We start from the raw sequence: 17,962 nt of genomic DNA on the forward strand, positions 1-17,962 counted from the left end.
AATACAGTTGCAATAAGATTACAGAAACTTCAATTAGAGTAAAACTGGACGGGACCTTGGAAGTCTTCCAGTCCAACCCCTGCTCAAGCAGGAGACCCTATACCCGTGATGGCGAACCTACGCCATGTGTGCCACAGGTGGCACGCGAAGCCATATCTGTGGACACACGAGCATTGCCCTAGCTCAGCTGCACCGCGCATGCGCACACCAGCCATCTGATTTTCGGGCCTTCTGGGCCCACTGGAAGTTGGGAAATAGGCCGTTTCCAGCCTCCAGAGGGCCTCCGGGTGGGTGGGGGGGGTGTTTTCGCCCTCCCCAGGCTCCAAGGAAGCCTCTGGAGACTGGGGAGGCAAAAAAACGGGCCTACCGGGCCCATCGTGCCATCACGTGCCAAAAGTGGGGGTTGCACGGGGGGGTCACATGTGCATGCGCAGCAGGTGGGGTGCATTGAATTATGGGTGTGGGCACGCACACGCGCAATCCCCCTGGGCTCCCCCCGCTTTTGGCACGTAACGGCAAAAACGTTAGCCATCACTGCCCTATACCATTTCAGACAAGTGGCTGTCCACTTGCCTTCTTAAAATCCTCCAGTGATGAAGCATTACTGAAGCCTTAATTGTTCTCACTGTTAGTTTTTCCTTAATTCCAGGTTGCTTCTCTCCTTGATTAGTTTCCATCCATTGTTTCTTGTCTTGCCTTCTGGTGCTTTGGAAAATAAGTTGACCCCCTCCTCTTTGTGGCAACCTCTCAAATTAACAGAGGGATATAATCACGATCAAGTGAGGTACTAATACCACTCTATAAAGCCTTAGTAAGACCACACCTAGAAAAGTGCATCCAGTTTTGGTTACCACTATAAAAAAGATGTTGAGACTCTAGAAAGAGTGCAGAGAAGAACAACCAAGACGATTAGGGGACTGGAGGCTAAAATATACAATGAACGGTTGCAGGAATTAGGCCTGGCTAATCTAGTGAAGAGAAGGACCAGGGGAGACATGATAGCAGCCTTCCAATATTTGAGGAGCTGCCACAGGGAAGAGGGGGTCAAACTATTTTCCAAAGCACCTGAAGGTCAGACAAGGAATAATGGATGGAAACTTATCAAGGAGAGATTCAACCTGGAAATAAGGAGAAATTTCCTGACAGTGAGAACAATCAACCAATGGAACAGAAGTTGCCTTCAGAAGTTGTGGAAGCTTCATCACTGGAAGCTTTCAGGAAGAGACTGGACTGTCATCTGTCAAAAATGGTGCAGGGTCTACTGCTTGGGCAGGGGGTTGGACTAGATGACCCACAAGGTCCCTTCCAACTCTGTTAATCTATATCTAAAATACTGGAGGTAAAATATATTATTGTAGTAACTGTAACACAAACAGCAGTGGCAATTGCAAACCATAAGGAAGATAGATAAAACCACAAAATCAGGCAACGCGAAAAGGTATTTCAGGTTCTTGGGCAGATAAAAGCAGCAACAGGCAAATATTGTGCCCTCTACTACCGTGTTTCCCTGAAAATAAGACCCTGTCTTATGTTTTTTTGAACCCTGAAATAAGCGCTTGGCCTTATTATTTGGGGGAGCGTGGAGCAAGATGGAGCTCCTCTTGCCGTCTTACCTGATTTCCAGCTCTGTGTTTAAATATTTTCGGAGAGGGCTTATTTTCAGGGGGAGGCTTATTTTCGCGCATGTGCTCAAAAGCCCGATCAGGCTTATTATCAGGGGATGTCTTATTTTCGGGGAAACAAGGTAGGGAAGTTTTGTGCGTGTGTTTTTAAATGGGACAAATATACAGCTTCCTTCATTCCTTATAGAGGCAGCAACAAAGGGGCATACGGCTTGGGGATTTCACATAAACTCTGCTGAAAAGGAATGTTTTAAAACCTCTTCCACAGAATTGCAAGAGGTAGAACATCCAGTCAAAGGTCAACAGAATTTCAGAATTAGAATTGAAGAGAGATAAGATGAAGGCACACGCTCATTTGAGAAGACTCCGTTAACTGTAGAGTCAGATACCAGGCTTAAATTGACTTGGAAAATCAATATCCCAGATAGGGATAAATTGATTTAAGATGGATCCTGACATTTTCAAGCCCTAATGGTCAGGGACTTTAAAAAAAATCTGGAGTTTGCAATTAGTTTTTGTTCGCCAAGTTGATTTAAAATGGGCTCGGAGAATCAGTGGAGTCAGACCAGGGGTGAAATGCTACTGGTTTGCACCGGTTCAGGCGAACCGGTAGTGATAAAAGCTACCAGTTCGGGCGAAGTGGTAGTAAAAAAAAAGCTACCAGTATTTCCAACAATCAGCTGTGCAGCGGGATTTAGATTTGCTAGAAAGCAGGAAATCCTGCTTTCTAGCAAATCTAAATCACGTGGCACAGCTGTTCCCCCCTCGCTGTTCTACTTATCCTGTTAAGCCTTATTTTTCCATGTGAAGGGTGCATTTGGTGTGCACTGCACATGCACATGTGTTTGGTGTGCAGTGCGCATGCACATGCAGTGTGCTTTTGGCGCACACTGTGTGTGGGCAGCGTGCTTTTGGTGCACACTGTGCATGCATGGGCAGTGAACCGATGGCAATCCGCGGAGGATTTCACCACTGAGTCAGACCCCACGCAAGGGGGAAAAAAATCCATTTCAACCAGAAAGCAAAGCGATAGATAGCTTTTCTCCACAAACCCCACTTAAGTCTCTTAACTGTAAAACAGCATTCTTGACACATCTTGGAACTGCAAGTATTGCTCTTATAAACCTGGACTGGAAAGCCACTGGGATATGTAATTTTGTAAAAGCCACTTTGTAAAAATGCAAATTGGAACACCATAAAGAAAGTGAGAGATGAAGTTTAGCGAGCAAAACCTTGCAAGCTGCAGGAAGAAAATGTGCCTCCTTTGAATAGAAAAATCTGAAGACAGCTGTGAGGCCCACTTGCCCGATAAGAAAAAAAATGTGCACTTTAAGATAAGGAAACCTGGAACTCACTTCAAGGTATTTATAAATACCTACTTGCTCTATTGGGGTCTGTTTAATCTGCCATTTATGTGACCTACTGGCTTGTTGTGCAAACACTAGTTCTTTAGGGGTTGTTTTTTTTATAGCTTATTACTAGTTGTTCTTTTAGGCAAAAGGAAACCAATGCTCGCTATGTCCTTCTCATTCCCGCTGGAGAAATAAGCAAAATTACCACATTGTCTGCAAAAAATTACCACATTGTCTGGGATTGCTGCCTAAAATTGGGCAGCGATGGTTAGACAATAAGAGCGCCTGAATTATTTATTGATGTACAAATTAAAAAGTGAGGGAGCTGGATTACGCCCTTACCTTATCCCTCTTTTGGAGGAAAGAGTCCCCAAGAGGAACATCTGAGCCTCAGTGAGGTGGGATAATAGAATCTGGATAAAGAGGGAACAACCTTTCATACACTGAGGATTTCGGAAGGTTTTGCCACAGCCTCTCCTGCGGAATCAGATCAAACGCTGATTTGAAATCCACACAGATTGCAAAAACAGTGCTTTTGGGCAGGGGTGTGTGTATTTTTCAGCTAAATAGCACAAGGGCAGACAGCGGTCTAAAGTTGAACGGTCCCTTCGAAATCCCATTTGTTTCTTGACAAGTTTTTCACGTTGGGCCCAATCCAATAGAGATGCTTTTGCATGTTGCTTCCTTTTGGTACTAAGTAAGCTAACTGGTCTACAGTTGGCAGGGCAAAAACTCTGCTTCCTCTATTCATATAGAGAAGGATAATTCCACTCAGATGGGAAACATGCTGTGCTGTTAATGTAAGTAAAAACAGAACCAGCATTGGGGGCCCTTCCCTCTCCTTCCCTTCTTTCCTTTCCTTCCTTTCCTTCTTTCCCCTCCATCTTTCCTTCATTCCTTTCTTTTCCTTCCCCTCCCTTCTTTCCTTTTCCCTTCCCTCTCCCCTCCTCCCTTTTCTCCCCTCCCCTCCGCCAGGGAAAATCCCTAAATTCATGTTGGCGAACCCATGGAAAGCATGCCGAAAGTGACATGCAGAACCATCCCGCGAGGAATGCGTGACCTCACTGGTTCCTCTTCCGTGTTCCTGTGCACACGTGCACGCTGGTCAGCTGGCTGTTGCATGTGTGGGAGCAGCAAAACCTGGAAGAGCGGCATTCTGTCGCACATGCACAGGTCGGCACATGAACTTCTGGGTTTACATCGCGCGCATGCGCGATGGCCAGCAGTTCATCAGGCGCGTGTCCGTGCCAGAAACCAGAAGTTTGGGTGCCAGCTTGCGCATGCACGATGGACTGCCGTTTTTCCGGGTATTGGCGCTCCCATGCGCACGAAGGCCAGCGGAGCTGCATATTCCTTGCGGATGGTTTTGCGTGCCATATCCGGCACGCAGGCCGGCATGCGGTGATGTAAAGGTTAGCCATCACTGCCCTAGGTTACAGTACTGGCCAAAATTGTGGAAACCTTTTGGGAAAAGTGTGTTTTCTAAAACTAGCTAATAACACCACTTTTTAGAAACCTGATCTGCTGGGTGGGCGTGGCTAGGTGGTCATATGACTGGGGTGGGTGTAGTCAACTCAATGTCACTCACATTGAGGAGTGCCTCGCCAACCTCTACTTGCCCCTCACCTGCCAGTCACTCCTCACCTGCCTGCCCAGGCTCCTTAGGACCCAACAGGAAGCAGTTGTTGGAGCTAAGCAGCCACCATGAGAAAGAGTTGGCAAAACAGCTGGCTCAGTTCAAATTGGATCTGACCGAGAAGGAGGCTCAGCAGAAGCACCTCACTGAGGACTACAAGCATAGGCTTTCCAAGCAGAGGGAAGACCTGCGGGAATGCAAGGCCAGGTACTGGTGCCTGGAGGCTCAGCGGGCTGAGATGGTCAGCCAGTTCCAGACCATGATGCAGTCCCACTGGAACAAGGCCCTCCGGCTCTTTGCCACCAGCAGCACTTCCCTCCAGCCTTCGCCCAAAACCCCTCACCAGGAGACTGAAGCAGACCCTAAGTCAGAATTTCTTCCCCCCTCCGACCCGCACAAAAAGACCCCGAAGGGGGAGACTCTCTGCAGCAACACAAACATTCATTGCATGTATTTAGCCCAGGGGCCCTAGTTTGAGGACCCCTGATTTAGTGCAATATAAAAAAATGCAAATAATTTTTCTGCAGACCACCAAAATTTTCTCACGAACCACCAGTGGTCCACGGACCACCAGTTGGTGACCACTGCTCTAAAAGGATGCAAATGACCAGCTGTCTACAAGGAATATAAACCCTTCCATTCCCCACCATCCAGTCAGAGCTGAAGAAGCTCCTTGGATGAGAAGCGAAATGCCTTCGAAGAAAAAACCAAAAGCATCTTTGGTGATCGTAAGGTGAAGGTTGCCTGTACTGTATCTCCCTCTGGATAACCCTCCTCCAACTCAAGGCAATATAAGCTATCCAAGTTAATTTCAACAGAGGTTAATTGCTCAAACATTGAACAATAATAGTTTAGCTAAGAGGAAACATTGTTTTCCCATGAATTCAATTGAGTTGTCTCGGGAAAACAGTTCCTCCCATTCCTTACCCCGTGGTAATTGTGTTCTTATTTTCTTTAGAAGAATCTGGAGGCAGCAGAACAGACTGAAGAATGAAGAGAGGGCTTTTCGTAAAATCAGAACAGTCTTTCAAACCTTCTCCAAGAGAAACAGAACGCTCCGATAATTGCTGCTTTTCTATTTCTGTTTGCAAAGCCTCTCTCAAGAGACTCAAAATGATTAGAGATGGGAAATAGGATTAGTTTAATTCAGGGATGGGCTTCAAAAATTTTAGCAAGGGGTTCTCTGCCTGGTTGCTGGGTGGGCGTGGCCTAGTCAGCCTCCTGCACCACAGCGGGGGGGGGGGGAGGGCGTGGGCGTCGGGGGTCATTTTTGCCCTCCCCAGGTTCTGGAGTCTTTCCTTGAGCCTTCGGGAGGGCAAAAAACGGCCTCCCCAGGTTCCAGAGGCCAGTTTCTGGTCTTTACTGAACTTCCGGTAGGCCCGTTTTTCACCCTCCCTGAGCCTCCACGTGCGTCCTGCACTTACCTGAATCCAAAACGGGCCACGTGGGGACTCCTGAGAAGGGCGGGGTGGGCAGGGTCAGCCAGGAGTGGGATTTGGGGGTTCTCCGAACTGCATAGAATCTTAGCTAGAGGTTCTCCCGAACCCCTGCGAATCCCCAGCAGCGAATCCCTGGTTTATTTAGTATCTCCTTTAGTAGAAGTTTGTCCATTTTTGGCAGTTTGACTGTCTTGCAAGACTGCTGAGCCACAACTGACTATACCCATTCTCCCAGTCAGACGCCTCTCTTCTTTCATTTTCTCTCTCCCTCCCCCCTCTCCCCTCCCCTCCCCAGTTAGCCTGCAGTACTGCATTTTGTAGTGGCACAGTGGTCAGAATGCAACTTTGGCAGGTTAATTCTGCTGACTGCCAATTGCCAGCAGTTCAATTCTCACCGGCTCAAGGTTGACTCAGCCTTCCACCCTTCCAAGGTTGGTAAAAGGAGGCCCCCAGATTGTGGAGGGCCATATGCTGACTCTGTAAACTGCTTAGAGAGGGCTGTAAAAGCACAGTGAAGCGGTATATAAGTCTAAGTGCTATTGCTGTTCTAACCACTGCACCACCATCACGGCTCCTATTATCTATTCTATTCAGACATGATTTTTTAAGGTGGAGTGTTAACAGTTCAGCATCATTAATGAGAGACTGAAAATAATAATGCCCTTCCCTACATCTAGGATACTCCATGTCTAGGAAAAGAACCAATAAGGAGATTAATACAGGTACAAGTCTTTTAGTTCTGCAGCTGTTATAATGTGAAACCAAGATTGAATGATTGCTTCTATTAACTGGGTTTTATTGTTGGGTCACTTCTGACTAACAAGTTTCTTTAGTCGGCTGCTCCATAGATTTTCAATTGGGTTAAAATCTGGGCTATTGCCAGGCCATTCCAGCAATGGAATAGGATTATCTTGAAACTCCCCCCACAAAAGTGGTGTTGTGGAAAAGGTTTCCACAATTTGGGCCACTACTGTAGTAGTCCAGTTTATGGCTGTCCCGGTTAAGAGAAAAATACTATGCAAATTTATCACAATAAAATATTTTGACCTGGGAATATTTTCAAATATGCACACATTTACACACCCACCCATCAATACCCATACTTTGGTGTCAAGTTCACATTCAGAATATTGAGCTTTGTGACAGAAAGACAGAGAAAAACAGTGAAGCTACAGTCATTTGGCTCCTGAGCAAGGAGGAGTTGGGCCAATCCAATAAATTCACGGACCTAAGGAAGTCTTGTTGAAAACATAATGGGCTACAGCTTTAGCAAGCCCGGTCATACTGTTGGAAGAATGGCAGAAGGGCGGAGCAGGGAGTTGGCTAGGGTAGGCTTGGCTCTTGCTCAGGTTTTCTTCTTGCTGCCCTTTTGGATTAGGCTGTCCGCTCTCTGCCGGCGCCAATCACAGATGTCGGCAAAGACGCAATAGGAACATTTCCAAGTGTCTTCAATGTCCACTCCGTTGGGATCCCTTTGGCCTTTCCAATAGGCTAAGAAATAACGGGACATGGACATCAATTCATCGTGGTTATAGGTGATGACTTCTGTGCCCAGCAACGTGTTGGTCTTCTGATGAATGTACTCAATTTGAAGGCTGTCGATGGCTGGAATGTCTGAGTGGGTCAAGTTGAGGAGCACCAGCTCCAGGAGGTCTTCGAAGCACTGTACCATGAATCCAGCTTTTTGAGCATGTTCTTGGATCTCCTGGCCAAGAGACTGTTTGGGCTTCAGATGAAGGTGACGTATGAAGATATCTTGGGTTAAGCATCCTTGCACCATCGCATCAAAGAGATGTTTATATAAAGAGACCTGCAACGAATCAAGCACCCCTTCTTGAGTTGCATCCAATTTTCAGCCTCACCTGTGTCTCATTGAGTACAGGTAGACCTTAATTTACAATAACAATCAGGATCAATATTGGCGTTGCTAAGTGAGATGGGAATTAAGTCAGTCACCCTCAATTTTATCTTTTTTTTGCTGCCATGGTTGTTAAGAAAATTACTGCAGTTGGTAAGTGAATCACCTGGTTGTTAAGCAAATCCAGCTTGCCCATTGACTTTGCTCAACAGAAGCCAGTTGGGAAGGTGATCCCATGAGCTCAAGGCACTGCAACTGTTGTAAATACATGCCTGTAGCGAAGTGGTCATATTTTGATCACATGACTGTAGATTTAGATTTAGATTTTATTACACTTCTATACCGCCCTTCTCCCAAAGGACTCAGGGCGGTGTACAGCCATCTTAAAACACATATACACTTACAAAATTTAAAAACAATTTAAAAACAAATATATAAATTTGGCCCACAAAATTAAAAGCTAACAGACACCCAATTTAAAATTCCTATTAGGCCAGCCCAGCTTGTTGGAATAAAAGAGTCTTCAGGGCGTGGTGAAAGGTATGCAGGTCGGGGATCATACGAACCTCTAGGGGCAGCTCATTCCAGAGGGCTGGTGCCCCCACAGAGAAGGCTCTACCCCTGGGTGTCGCCAGTCGAAATTATTTGGCCGATGGCACCCTGAGGAGCTCCTCTCTGTGGGAGCGTATTGGCAGATGGGAGGCTATCGGTGGCATAAGGCGATCTCATATATATCCCTGTCCTAAGCCATGGAGCGCTTTAAAGGTGGTAACTGATACCTTGAATCGCACCCGGAAGACCACCGGGAGCCAGTGCAGCTCGTGCAGGAGAGGTGTTACATGGGTGCGTCGTGTCGCCCCCATAATCACCCGCGCAGCCGCATTCTGGACCAGTTGGAGCCTCCGAGTGCTCTTCAAGGGGAGCCCCATGTAGAGAGCGTTACAGTAGTCCAGATGGGACGTGACGAGGGCATGAGTGACCGTGCGCAGGGCATCCCGGTCCAGAAAGGGCCGCAATTGGCGTATCAGGTGAACCTGATAAAAAGCTCCCCTGGCCACGGCCATCATATAATCTTCTAAAGATAGCCATGCATCCAGGAGAACACCCAAGTTGCGAACCCTCTCTAAGGGGGCCAAGATCTCGCCCCCAATAGTCAGCGATGGAACCAGCTGACTATACCGGGACACCGGGAACCACAGCCACTCGGTCTTGGAGGGGTTGAGTCTGAGCTTGTTTCTCCCCATCCAGATCCGCACGGCCTCCAGGCACCGGGACATCACGTCAAGGGCATCATTGGGCTGGTCCAGGGTTGAGGTGTACAGCTGGGTGTCATCAGTGTACTGGTGAAACTTCACCCCAAAACCACGGATGATCTCACCCAGTGGCTTCACATAAATATTGAACAGAAGGGGCGAGAGGACTGATCCTTGTGGCACCCCACAAACAAGGTGCCTCGAGGGCAACCTCTGTCCCCTTGCCAACACAAACTGCGTACGGTCGGAGAGGAAGGAGGAGAACCACTGCAACATGGTGCCCCCCACTCCCAACCCCTCCAATCGTCGCAGCATGATACCATGGTTGATTGTATCAAAAGCCGCTGAGAGGTCTAATAGGACCAGGACAGAGGAACAGAGGGCTCTACATCAGAGGCAGAGAGGGAGCCAAGGCCATCTGGTAGTTGTGTGCAGCCTTCAGAGTCTGACATCAGCGAGGCAGAAGAACAGCGGGAGCCTATTCCCAGTGTGTGCATGCGCAGAGCTGCCAGATGACAAGAACAATTAAGAAAACAGGGTCGACTTGGGAGTAAGGCTTGGAGATGATTGGGCCCTCCCATAAGACATAAAAGAAGAGCGAACGGGACGTGAGCTTTTGCAGGAAGCAATTAGTTCATCTGGCCGATTCAAGATTTGAAAATTCTGTTTGTGACTCTGTGCCAAGTTTGGCCTTGCCCTGCCTCTGGAAATTAGCTCTCTGGCAGCGTTCCACGTGAGATAGGCAGATGTTGATAACCTTCCTCTGAAAGACTGTTTATCAAGCCTTCCGGACTGTAAATGAAAGTAATTTACAGTCGTATAAATAAAAGAGGTTTTGGGGGACTAAGATTGTGCTTTATACTTTCCAAGGAAGCCTAGGTCAGAACAATTTGGAGGAAGGCTTACTTTCTTTTGCTTCAGAGGCTAGGACCACACTCATTGGGTTAAGGAAGATCAAGTCAGACTGCAGGAGAAATTATCTGACTGTATGAACTGTCAGCTTATGGAAAGGACTCTCACATGAAGAGCTAAATTCCCCTTCACTGAAGTTCAGCAGCAGCTACACCACATCTTGCAGATATGTTCTAGTGCAGCATTTCTCAACCTTAGCCATTATTAAGAAGGGTGGACTTCAACACCCAGATTTCCCCAGCCGGTATGCCGACTGAGGGATTCTGGGAGTTGAAGCCCACCCATCTTAAAAGTGGCCAAATTTGAAAAACACTGATCAGCGGTCCCGAACTTTGTGGCTTGGAGGCCTGGGGGGGGGGGGGGGGGGGGGGAGGAGAGGGAAACTGGGCCACACGAGCGGCAGGCCTGCACATGTTCAGTTGCGCTTGTGTGATGGCCCAACACTCGTGCAAGTCAAGCTGCGCGTGTGCATGTACAGTCATATATGCCAGCCTGCCACTTGTGCGACCCGGTTACAAATAGGCCATGGACCAGTAATGGACCGCAGTCTGGAAGCTGGGGACCTCTGGATTAGATGATTTCCAAGTTCTTTCCCAATTTAACAGATAACAGAGTTGGAAGGGACCTTATAGGTCATCTAGTCCAACCCCCTCCTAAGCAGGAAACCCTACACCATTTCTGACAAATGGCAGTCCAATCTTTTCTTGAAAGTCTCAAGTGATGAAGCTCCCACAACTTCCGAAGGCAACTTCTGTTCCATGGGTAGACTGTTCTCATTGTCAGAAAGTTCCTCCTCATTTCTAGGTTAAATCTCTCCTTGATCAGTTTCCATCCATTATTCCTTGTCTGGCCCTCAGGTACTTTGGAGAATAGCTTGACTCCTTCTTCTTTGTGGCAGCCCCTGAGATATTGGAACACTGATATCCTGTCTCCCCTGGTCCTTCTCTTCACTAGACTTAGCCATGCCCGGTTCCTGTAACCGTTCTTCATATGTTTTACTCTCCAGTCCCCTAATCATCCTGGTTGCTCTTCTCTGTACTCTTTCTAGTGTCTCAACATCTTTTTTATAGTCCAAAACTGGATGCAGTACTCTAGGTGTGGTCTTACTAAGGCTTTATACGGTTAAAAGTGTGAATGCAACTCTTAGGTCTTTTAGTGCCCCAGCTGAATCCATGGTGCGAATACAGCCAATACCCTCCCTATATTCGGGTTCCAAGTGTCCCCTTCAACCAGCCTAGGGCCTCCAATTTCACCCTGACCCACCTGGAAACGGTCCCTCTTCTTCTGTGCAGGTACAGGCATGTAAGCGCTTTCCCTTGTCTTCAACTCATTCAGTTGCAATTCCCCTTTAGCCGTATAATTTAGCTGGTCAATAATCCCAAACACGAAAACGCCTTCTATAACGCCAAAGACCGGACATTCCCGCACACGCTGACCTGCCAGGGACAAAGCCACATATAAGCACCTTTGCCATCCTGAGGGGCACGGGGAGTGTTCCGCGACCAGCGTACCCACCTTTTCGTAGATTAGTTATGGTCAGGAGGATGTTAATCAGCTTGATGGCCCATCCGTCTTCTCGGCTCCTAGTCTTGACGGGCACCAGGTTATGATCTTGCAGTTCTAGATAGAAGCAGCCACAAAGAAAGAACATTGCTTTCCTGCTCTTTAAAATTAGCCACTTACCTCTAGAGCACGGGTGCCAAACTTGCCACGTCACGTTTCCATCACATGATGTATCGTGACATTTTCCCCCCTTCGTGGAGCTGGGATGGGCATGGCCTGTGCATGACACATTCGGCCCATGGGCTGTCAGTTTGACACCCCTGCTCTATAGCAAGGCGGAGTGGTGGCCTAGCGATTAAAATGCTGGGCTTTTTGACTGGAAGGTTGGCCGTTCGAGACCCAAGCACTGCACAATAGGGTGAGCTCCTGTTCCTTGCTCCAATTCCTGCCAACCTAACAGTTTGTAAGCATGAAAATGCAAGTAGATAAATAGGTACCACTTCGGTGAGAAGGTAAGTGTTCCATGCGGACTTGGCGTATAGTCACATTGGACACACAAAAGCATCTTTGGACAACACTGGCTCCCTCGGCTAGGAAATGGAGGTGAACGCCTCCCCCCTAGAGTTGGACACGACTGGACAGAGGAAACTTTCACCTTTTACTCTACAGCAAATTACCCCCCACTCCCCATTATTTTCCTCGTTCCCCTTCACTGGCTTCAAACACAGAGCAAAAGGCAACTCAAACAGTGCAGGTAGTCCTCGACTTACAACCATTCGTTTAATGGCCGTTCAAAGTTACAATGGCATTGAAAAAAGCAACTTGCGACCAGCCTCGCATTTATGAATGTAGCAACATTCCCACAGTTACGGGATCAAAACTTGAGTTTTGGCAACCGGCATGCGCCGACATTTATGACAGCTGCAGCATCCAGCATTTATGACAGCTGTTTGACAGGGTTTGACAAGTTAGAGAAGCCAGTTTCCCTTAACAATCCCATGATTCACTTAACAACTGGGGCAAAAGAGTCATAACATTGGGCATGACTCCTTTAATAACTGTCTTGCTTAGCCACGGAAATTCTGGTCCCAAATGTGATTGTTAAGTCTAGGACTACTGGTAGCTCCTGTTTAGAATTACAGCCAGCCAGTTGGCTGTGTCCTTTCTCAGACATGCCATTACATTACTACTCTGGTCCATTTGAAGAGCAATTCCCAGGCATCGGGATGGCCTTTTCACTATGCTTTATTTATTTATTTTTTTGGAAGGGGTGAGTTTTACTGTCTCTTTCTTGAATTTTTAGGGAGATCTGTGGCTCTACTTTTCTTCTGCATTATTATTATTTTTTCCATTTATCGTGTTTATTTTATTATGTAAAATACATAGAAGAGAAGAAAAAATAGGAAATTAAGGGAAGGAAAGGGAGCGGGGAAAAGGGGGTGTGAGATACAAGGGGAAAGAGAAAAAGGAAGAAAAGTGGGCATTGACTTCCAACTTTTCTTAACATAGTACAAGATAAACACACTCCAACCTCAACTTTTTGCTTTTACACATTAATGTATAACTAGCCATTCCTATATCACCAAATCTTTCTAATCAACAAAACCAAGATCAAAGTTGCTTTTTTTTTTCTTCACAAGCACAAATTCCAGAAGTGATATCCATATAAGAACATATTTTCCTCTTTAAATAAAATTCCTGCATTATTGAGCAATTACAAATCTGGTTTAATGTAGCCATTTGAAGATTTATGGACTTCCAACTTCCAGAATTCTGGCTGGCCAGGGAATTCTGGGAGTTGAAGTCCACACATCTTCAAGTTGCCAAGATGGAGAAACACAAGTTTAAAGGATTATGCCAATTTCCCCCTTAAAAATGACAGGAAACTACATGGCCTTAATTTTAAGCAATCACACACCAGGTTGGGGACGAGGGTAGGATTCGAAACGATGACCCACTGTTGAAAGATCAAAGTTTCTCTCCTTATTTTGGTAACTTTTTCAGCAGCAATATTGCAGTGGTTTGCCACTATCAACTTCTCAGTCCTATATTCAGTTTACAATCTAATTTATAACTCTGGCATCTCCGGGTGGTCTCCCATCCAAGTACAGAGTGACCCTGATCATCTTTTTAAAGATCAGCCACAACTGCCTAGATCCATGACGGTGAACCTGTGGCACGTGGAGCCATATCTGTGGGCACGTGAGTGTTGCCTTAGCTCAGCTCCAGCGCACATGTGCGCGCCGGCCAGCTTATTTTCGGGCCCACTGGAAGTCGGGAAATAGACTGTTTCTGACTTCCGGAGGACCTCGGGGGGGGGCATTTTCGCTCTCCCCAGGCTCCTAGAAGGACTCTGGAGCCTGGGGAGGGCAAAAAATGGGCCTTCCAGTCCCACCGGAAGTCGGGAAACAGGCCGTTTTGACCTCTGGAGGGCCTCTGGGGGGGAGGGAAGCCGTTTTTGCCCTCCCCAGGCTTGAAGAAAGCCTCTGGAGCCTGGGGAGAGTGAAATACGGGCCTTCCGGGCACACTGTGCCATCGTGTGCCAAAAGCAAGGGGAACGCGGGGAGTCGTGCACACATGCGCAGGGTGTTGGGGCACGGGAGGCATTGAATTATGGGTGTGGGCACGCACGAGCATGACCCCGTCTGCTCCCCTCGCTTTTGGCATGCGACGGCAAAAATATAAGCCATCACTAGCCTAGATGCTGTTCCTTTCCATTGTTAAGTCCCATTCTAAAAGGGCAGTCACATTACCACCAGAACAAAAAAGTTAGTTCTGTGGCACCTTAAGGACTAGCGGCTTTATTATGCAGAAAACACCCACTAATTTACAGATAGAAAATGTTGACGTGTTCATAACATCTCAAGGATCCTATATCCCATCCCTTAGAATGCAATTTATTAAAGAAAATATAGAGAAGAGTAGAATTTAACCCAAACATCCAAATGACTGATCCAATTACCTCTGGCAAGATGGATGGACTTTCCTGTATTTAAGACAATTGTTGTCTTCTCTGGCAATTGCACACTTGGCTTTTCTTTGTGATAAACGGCCTGTTGCTCACACCATACTTGAGCAGAGAGATCTGTGACGCAGAGATAGCGCAGGTGGAAAGCTTCGAGAGGCGTTCTCCTCATTCTCTTTCTCTTTGCTGTCCTCTTCTTCCTTTCTTCCACATTAGCTGTCTGAGAATCAACATGCTGAGGCCTGGGACCACTTAGGAGTTGGGGTTCCCTGTCATGAGCATGCAAGAAGTTTGGATTATCATGTCCTAAAAATGCTTTTTCAAGAGAGAGAGAGAGGGGGGGGGGGGGAGAGGGAGAGAGAGAGACCTTTTTTGTTTGCTATCCTGATCAGGAATAGTGGACAGGAAGAACAGTTTTTGACTGAGGCGCCTTACCTCCAGCAGTCTTAAGGAAGACCGTTCTTTCCATGCTTCCAAGTGTTGGTGGAAATATAGAATAGAATAGATAGAATAGAATTCTTTATTGGCCAAGTGTGATTGGACACACAAGGAATTTGTCTTGGTGTATACGCTCTCAGTGTACATAAAAGATACATTCGTCAAGAATCATAAGGTACAACACTTAATGATAGTCATAGGGTACAAATAGGCAATCAGGAAACAATCAATATCAATATAAATCGTAAGGATACAAGCAACAAAGTTACAGTCATACAGTCATAAGTGGGAGGAGATGGGTGGTGGGAACGATGAGAAGATTAATAGTAGTGCAGACTTAGTAAATATTTGACAGTGTTGAGGGAATTATTTGTTTAGTAGAATGATGGCATTTGGGGAAAAAACTGTCCTTGTGTCTAGTTGTTCTGGTGTGCAGCGCTCTATAGTGTCGTTTTGAGGGTAGTTGAAACAGTTTATGTCCAGGATGTGAGGAGACTGTAAATATTTTCACAGCCCTTTTTTTTGACTTGTGCAGTATACAAGTCCTCAATGGAAGGCAGGTTGGTAGCAATTGTTTCTGCCTGGTTCAGATCCAAGTGGGGACAAAGACCCTGGAAACATGGGGGCCAATTGGAAAGATGGTTTAATGGTGAAGCAGAACAACCAAGCTCCGTGTGATTCTGGGTAGCTGACCCCCCCTGGTTTGATGAGTATCATGGATTTTTATACAGTTTGTTCTACAGCATTTTGTAATTTAAGAGGCTCGTTTTGTGTATTTTATTTGATTTTAATTAGCTTGTCTCTTGAAGGCCAGGCAATGAGTTGGGGTTTTAAAATCTTGTTTAACAAATGTAACTAATCCTAGATGCTGGCTACCTTGGTTTTTTTTTTTTTAATCCTGTCTTGAATGGATTACCAAATCTGCATTTCTAAAAGTTGGCTCCTTAAGTTTCTACTTGGGGCAGAGAGCTGAGGTTCTGAGTTTCTTTTCTTTTTAGAAACAAGTTTCTCCTTGAGGGAAAAGATAATATTCTGCCTTTTTAATATTTCCTAAAATATTCCATTCTTCTAAGTGGGGTGGGTGCTGCTAACTTTCTACACAAGCAACGTGTTACTTAACCAGATAAGACGGAGATCCACACAGGCTGCACATGGAGTAAGGATCACTCTAAATCACACACAAGTGATCTAGAGGAGGGGTCTCCAACCTTGCCAACTTGTGGACTTCAGCTCCCAGAATTCCTGAAGTCCACAAGTCATAAAGTATTACACCTCTCCTGTGCGAGCTGCACTGGCTGCCGGTGGTCCTTCGGATTCGCTTCAAGGTGCTGGTACTTACCTATAAAGCCCTACATGGCATGGGCCCGGGGTACTTGCAGGACCACCTCCTACCGGCCTCCCACCACCCAGTGCGTTCACATAGGGCTGCCCTCTTCTGGTGCTATCGGGCAGACAATGTTGGCTGGCGGTGCCCAAGATGAGGGCGTTCTCTGTGGCTACACTGACCCTCTGGAATGAATTACCCACTGGGCTCCGGACGGCCCCCAACCTCCGCTCTTTCCACGGTGGCCTGAAGACATGGCTTTTTCAGCAAATCTCCTGATCTGCTGGGAGTTTTTAGTTTAACTGTTGGGGATTTTAATTGGATTATTTTAGCATTAACTTATTGTTTGGTTGTTTTTATTGTTGTGAGCCGCCCTGAGTCCTTCAGGAGAAGGGCGGCATATAAATATGAATAAAATAAAATAAATAAATAAAGTTGGCAAGGTTGGAGACCCCTGATTCAGAGGTATTCAGTAGGATCACATCCCAGAAAAGAGTAACAAGAATCACAGAGATGATGGGAAAGACCAGTTAAGTCAGAGGTCTTCAAACTTGGCAACTTTAAGACACGTGAACTTCAACTTCCAGAATTCTCCAGACAGCCGTGGGAGTTGAAATCCACAAGTCTTAAAGCTGCCAAGTTTGAAGACCTCTGAGTTAAGTCATTGACTCCCGGCCTGTTTAGGATTGCATTTAGGATAGCACATTATTTTGCCTTTCAATAGGGTGTGTAGTAATATTGCAGAAACTGTCTTTCTACTTTTAATCCTGGGCCAGGCAGTTTGTTTCCTTTTATTTATTAAACTTTTATGCCTCCCTTTACAAGGTGACCCCCCCCCACCCTATACTTTTCTTAAATCCCCCACGGGAGCGCAAATGCGGGCGGAGAAAAAAAAACACGCAAGGCACAAACCCGCGTTCGCTTTAGTCCCGTGGCACATCCGAGGCTGCAAGGGTGTTTCCATGAGTTGCGCGGCAACGCGAGTTCGAGAACCCCAAAGGCGGCTTAACCGTTAAAAAACGGCGCAACCGAGCCCGTTAAGTTCGTGGATGGCTCTGGGGACCGCGCACACCAAGGACGGGGGCTTCAAACCGAGGTTTTGTGAAGCGGACCGCAACCCTAGAGAAACAAAACTCCCCCGCCGCTCACCCGATCTTCGGCTCTTCTATCTGCAACAACTCGGAGTCGCTCAGGTCGGAGAAACACGAGGCGGCCTCGGGGTCTTGCAATCCGGAGTTACGCCCGGACATGTTTCGCGCTTCGTTTTCTTCTTCTCACAGCAGGATCGTCGTCAGCTGCCCGAAGGAGGAGCCTGAAAGTAAGTGACTGCATATCTTTTCTTTCTTTCCGCCTCAGATGCGCTTTTTGTCCTCGTTCCGGTTCCCACCCACCCAAAGAGATGTAGGCGCCTCCCCGCCTCGCCAGTGAGGGACTGTGGATGTTGAGCCCTTAGAAAGAGCGCAGAGAAGAGCAACCAAGAGGATGAGGAGACTGGAGGCTAAAACATAATAATAATAATAATAATAATAATAATAATAATAATAATAATAATAATAATAATAATAATAATAATAATAATAATAATAATAATAATAATAATAATAATAATAATAATAATTTTATTTCTATACCGCCCTTCTCCCGAAGGACTCAGGGCGGT

The 17,962-nt window shown here is 46.6% G+C and overlaps 1 protein-coding gene across 1 annotated transcript; it reads right to left on the bottom strand.

Annotated features, from left to right (window-relative positions):
* Positions 1-6,787: 6,787 nt before the first annotated feature.
* On the bottom strand, positions 6,788-17,559 carry EXO5 (exonuclease 5). The gene is made up of 5 exons (XM_070945538.1): positions 17,452-17,559; positions 14,538-14,809; positions 11,588-11,692; positions 11,336-11,508; positions 6,788-7,859 (listed from the first exon to the last, which is right to left on the bottom strand). The coding sequence occupies exons 1-5, from the start codon at positions 17,550-17,552 to the stop codon at positions 7,395-7,397; spliced, it is 1,116 nt and encodes a 371-aa protein (XP_070801639.1). The 5' UTR covers positions 17,553-17,559; the 3' UTR covers positions 6,788-7,394.
* Between the last annotated feature and the right edge of the window lie 403 nt (positions 17,560-17,962).

This window comes from Pituophis catenifer, unplaced genomic scaffold, assembly GCF_029215685.1.
Source record: "Pituophis catenifer annectens isolate HBS135680 unplaced genomic scaffold, rPitCat1.0.hap2 SCAF_1, whole genome shotgun sequence".
Lineage (NCBI taxonomy): Eukaryota > Metazoa > Chordata > Lepidosauria > Squamata > Colubridae > Pituophis > Pituophis catenifer.

Bases quoted from the DNA above. Each gene is read 5' to 3' on its own strand.
- EXO5 (XM_070945538.1), bottom strand. From the start codon at position 17,552: ATGTCCGGGCGTAACTCCGGATTGCAAGACCCCGAGGCCGCCTCGTGT. The intron at 14,810-17,451 runs GTGAGCGGCGGG...TGCTCATGACAG, and splicing joins ATAGAAGAGCCGAAGATCGG to GGAACCCCAACTCCTAAGTG. The intron at 11,693-14,537 runs GTAATTGGATCA...GCTTCTATCTAG, and splicing joins GTCCATCCATCTTGCCAGAG to AACTGCAAGATCATAACCTG.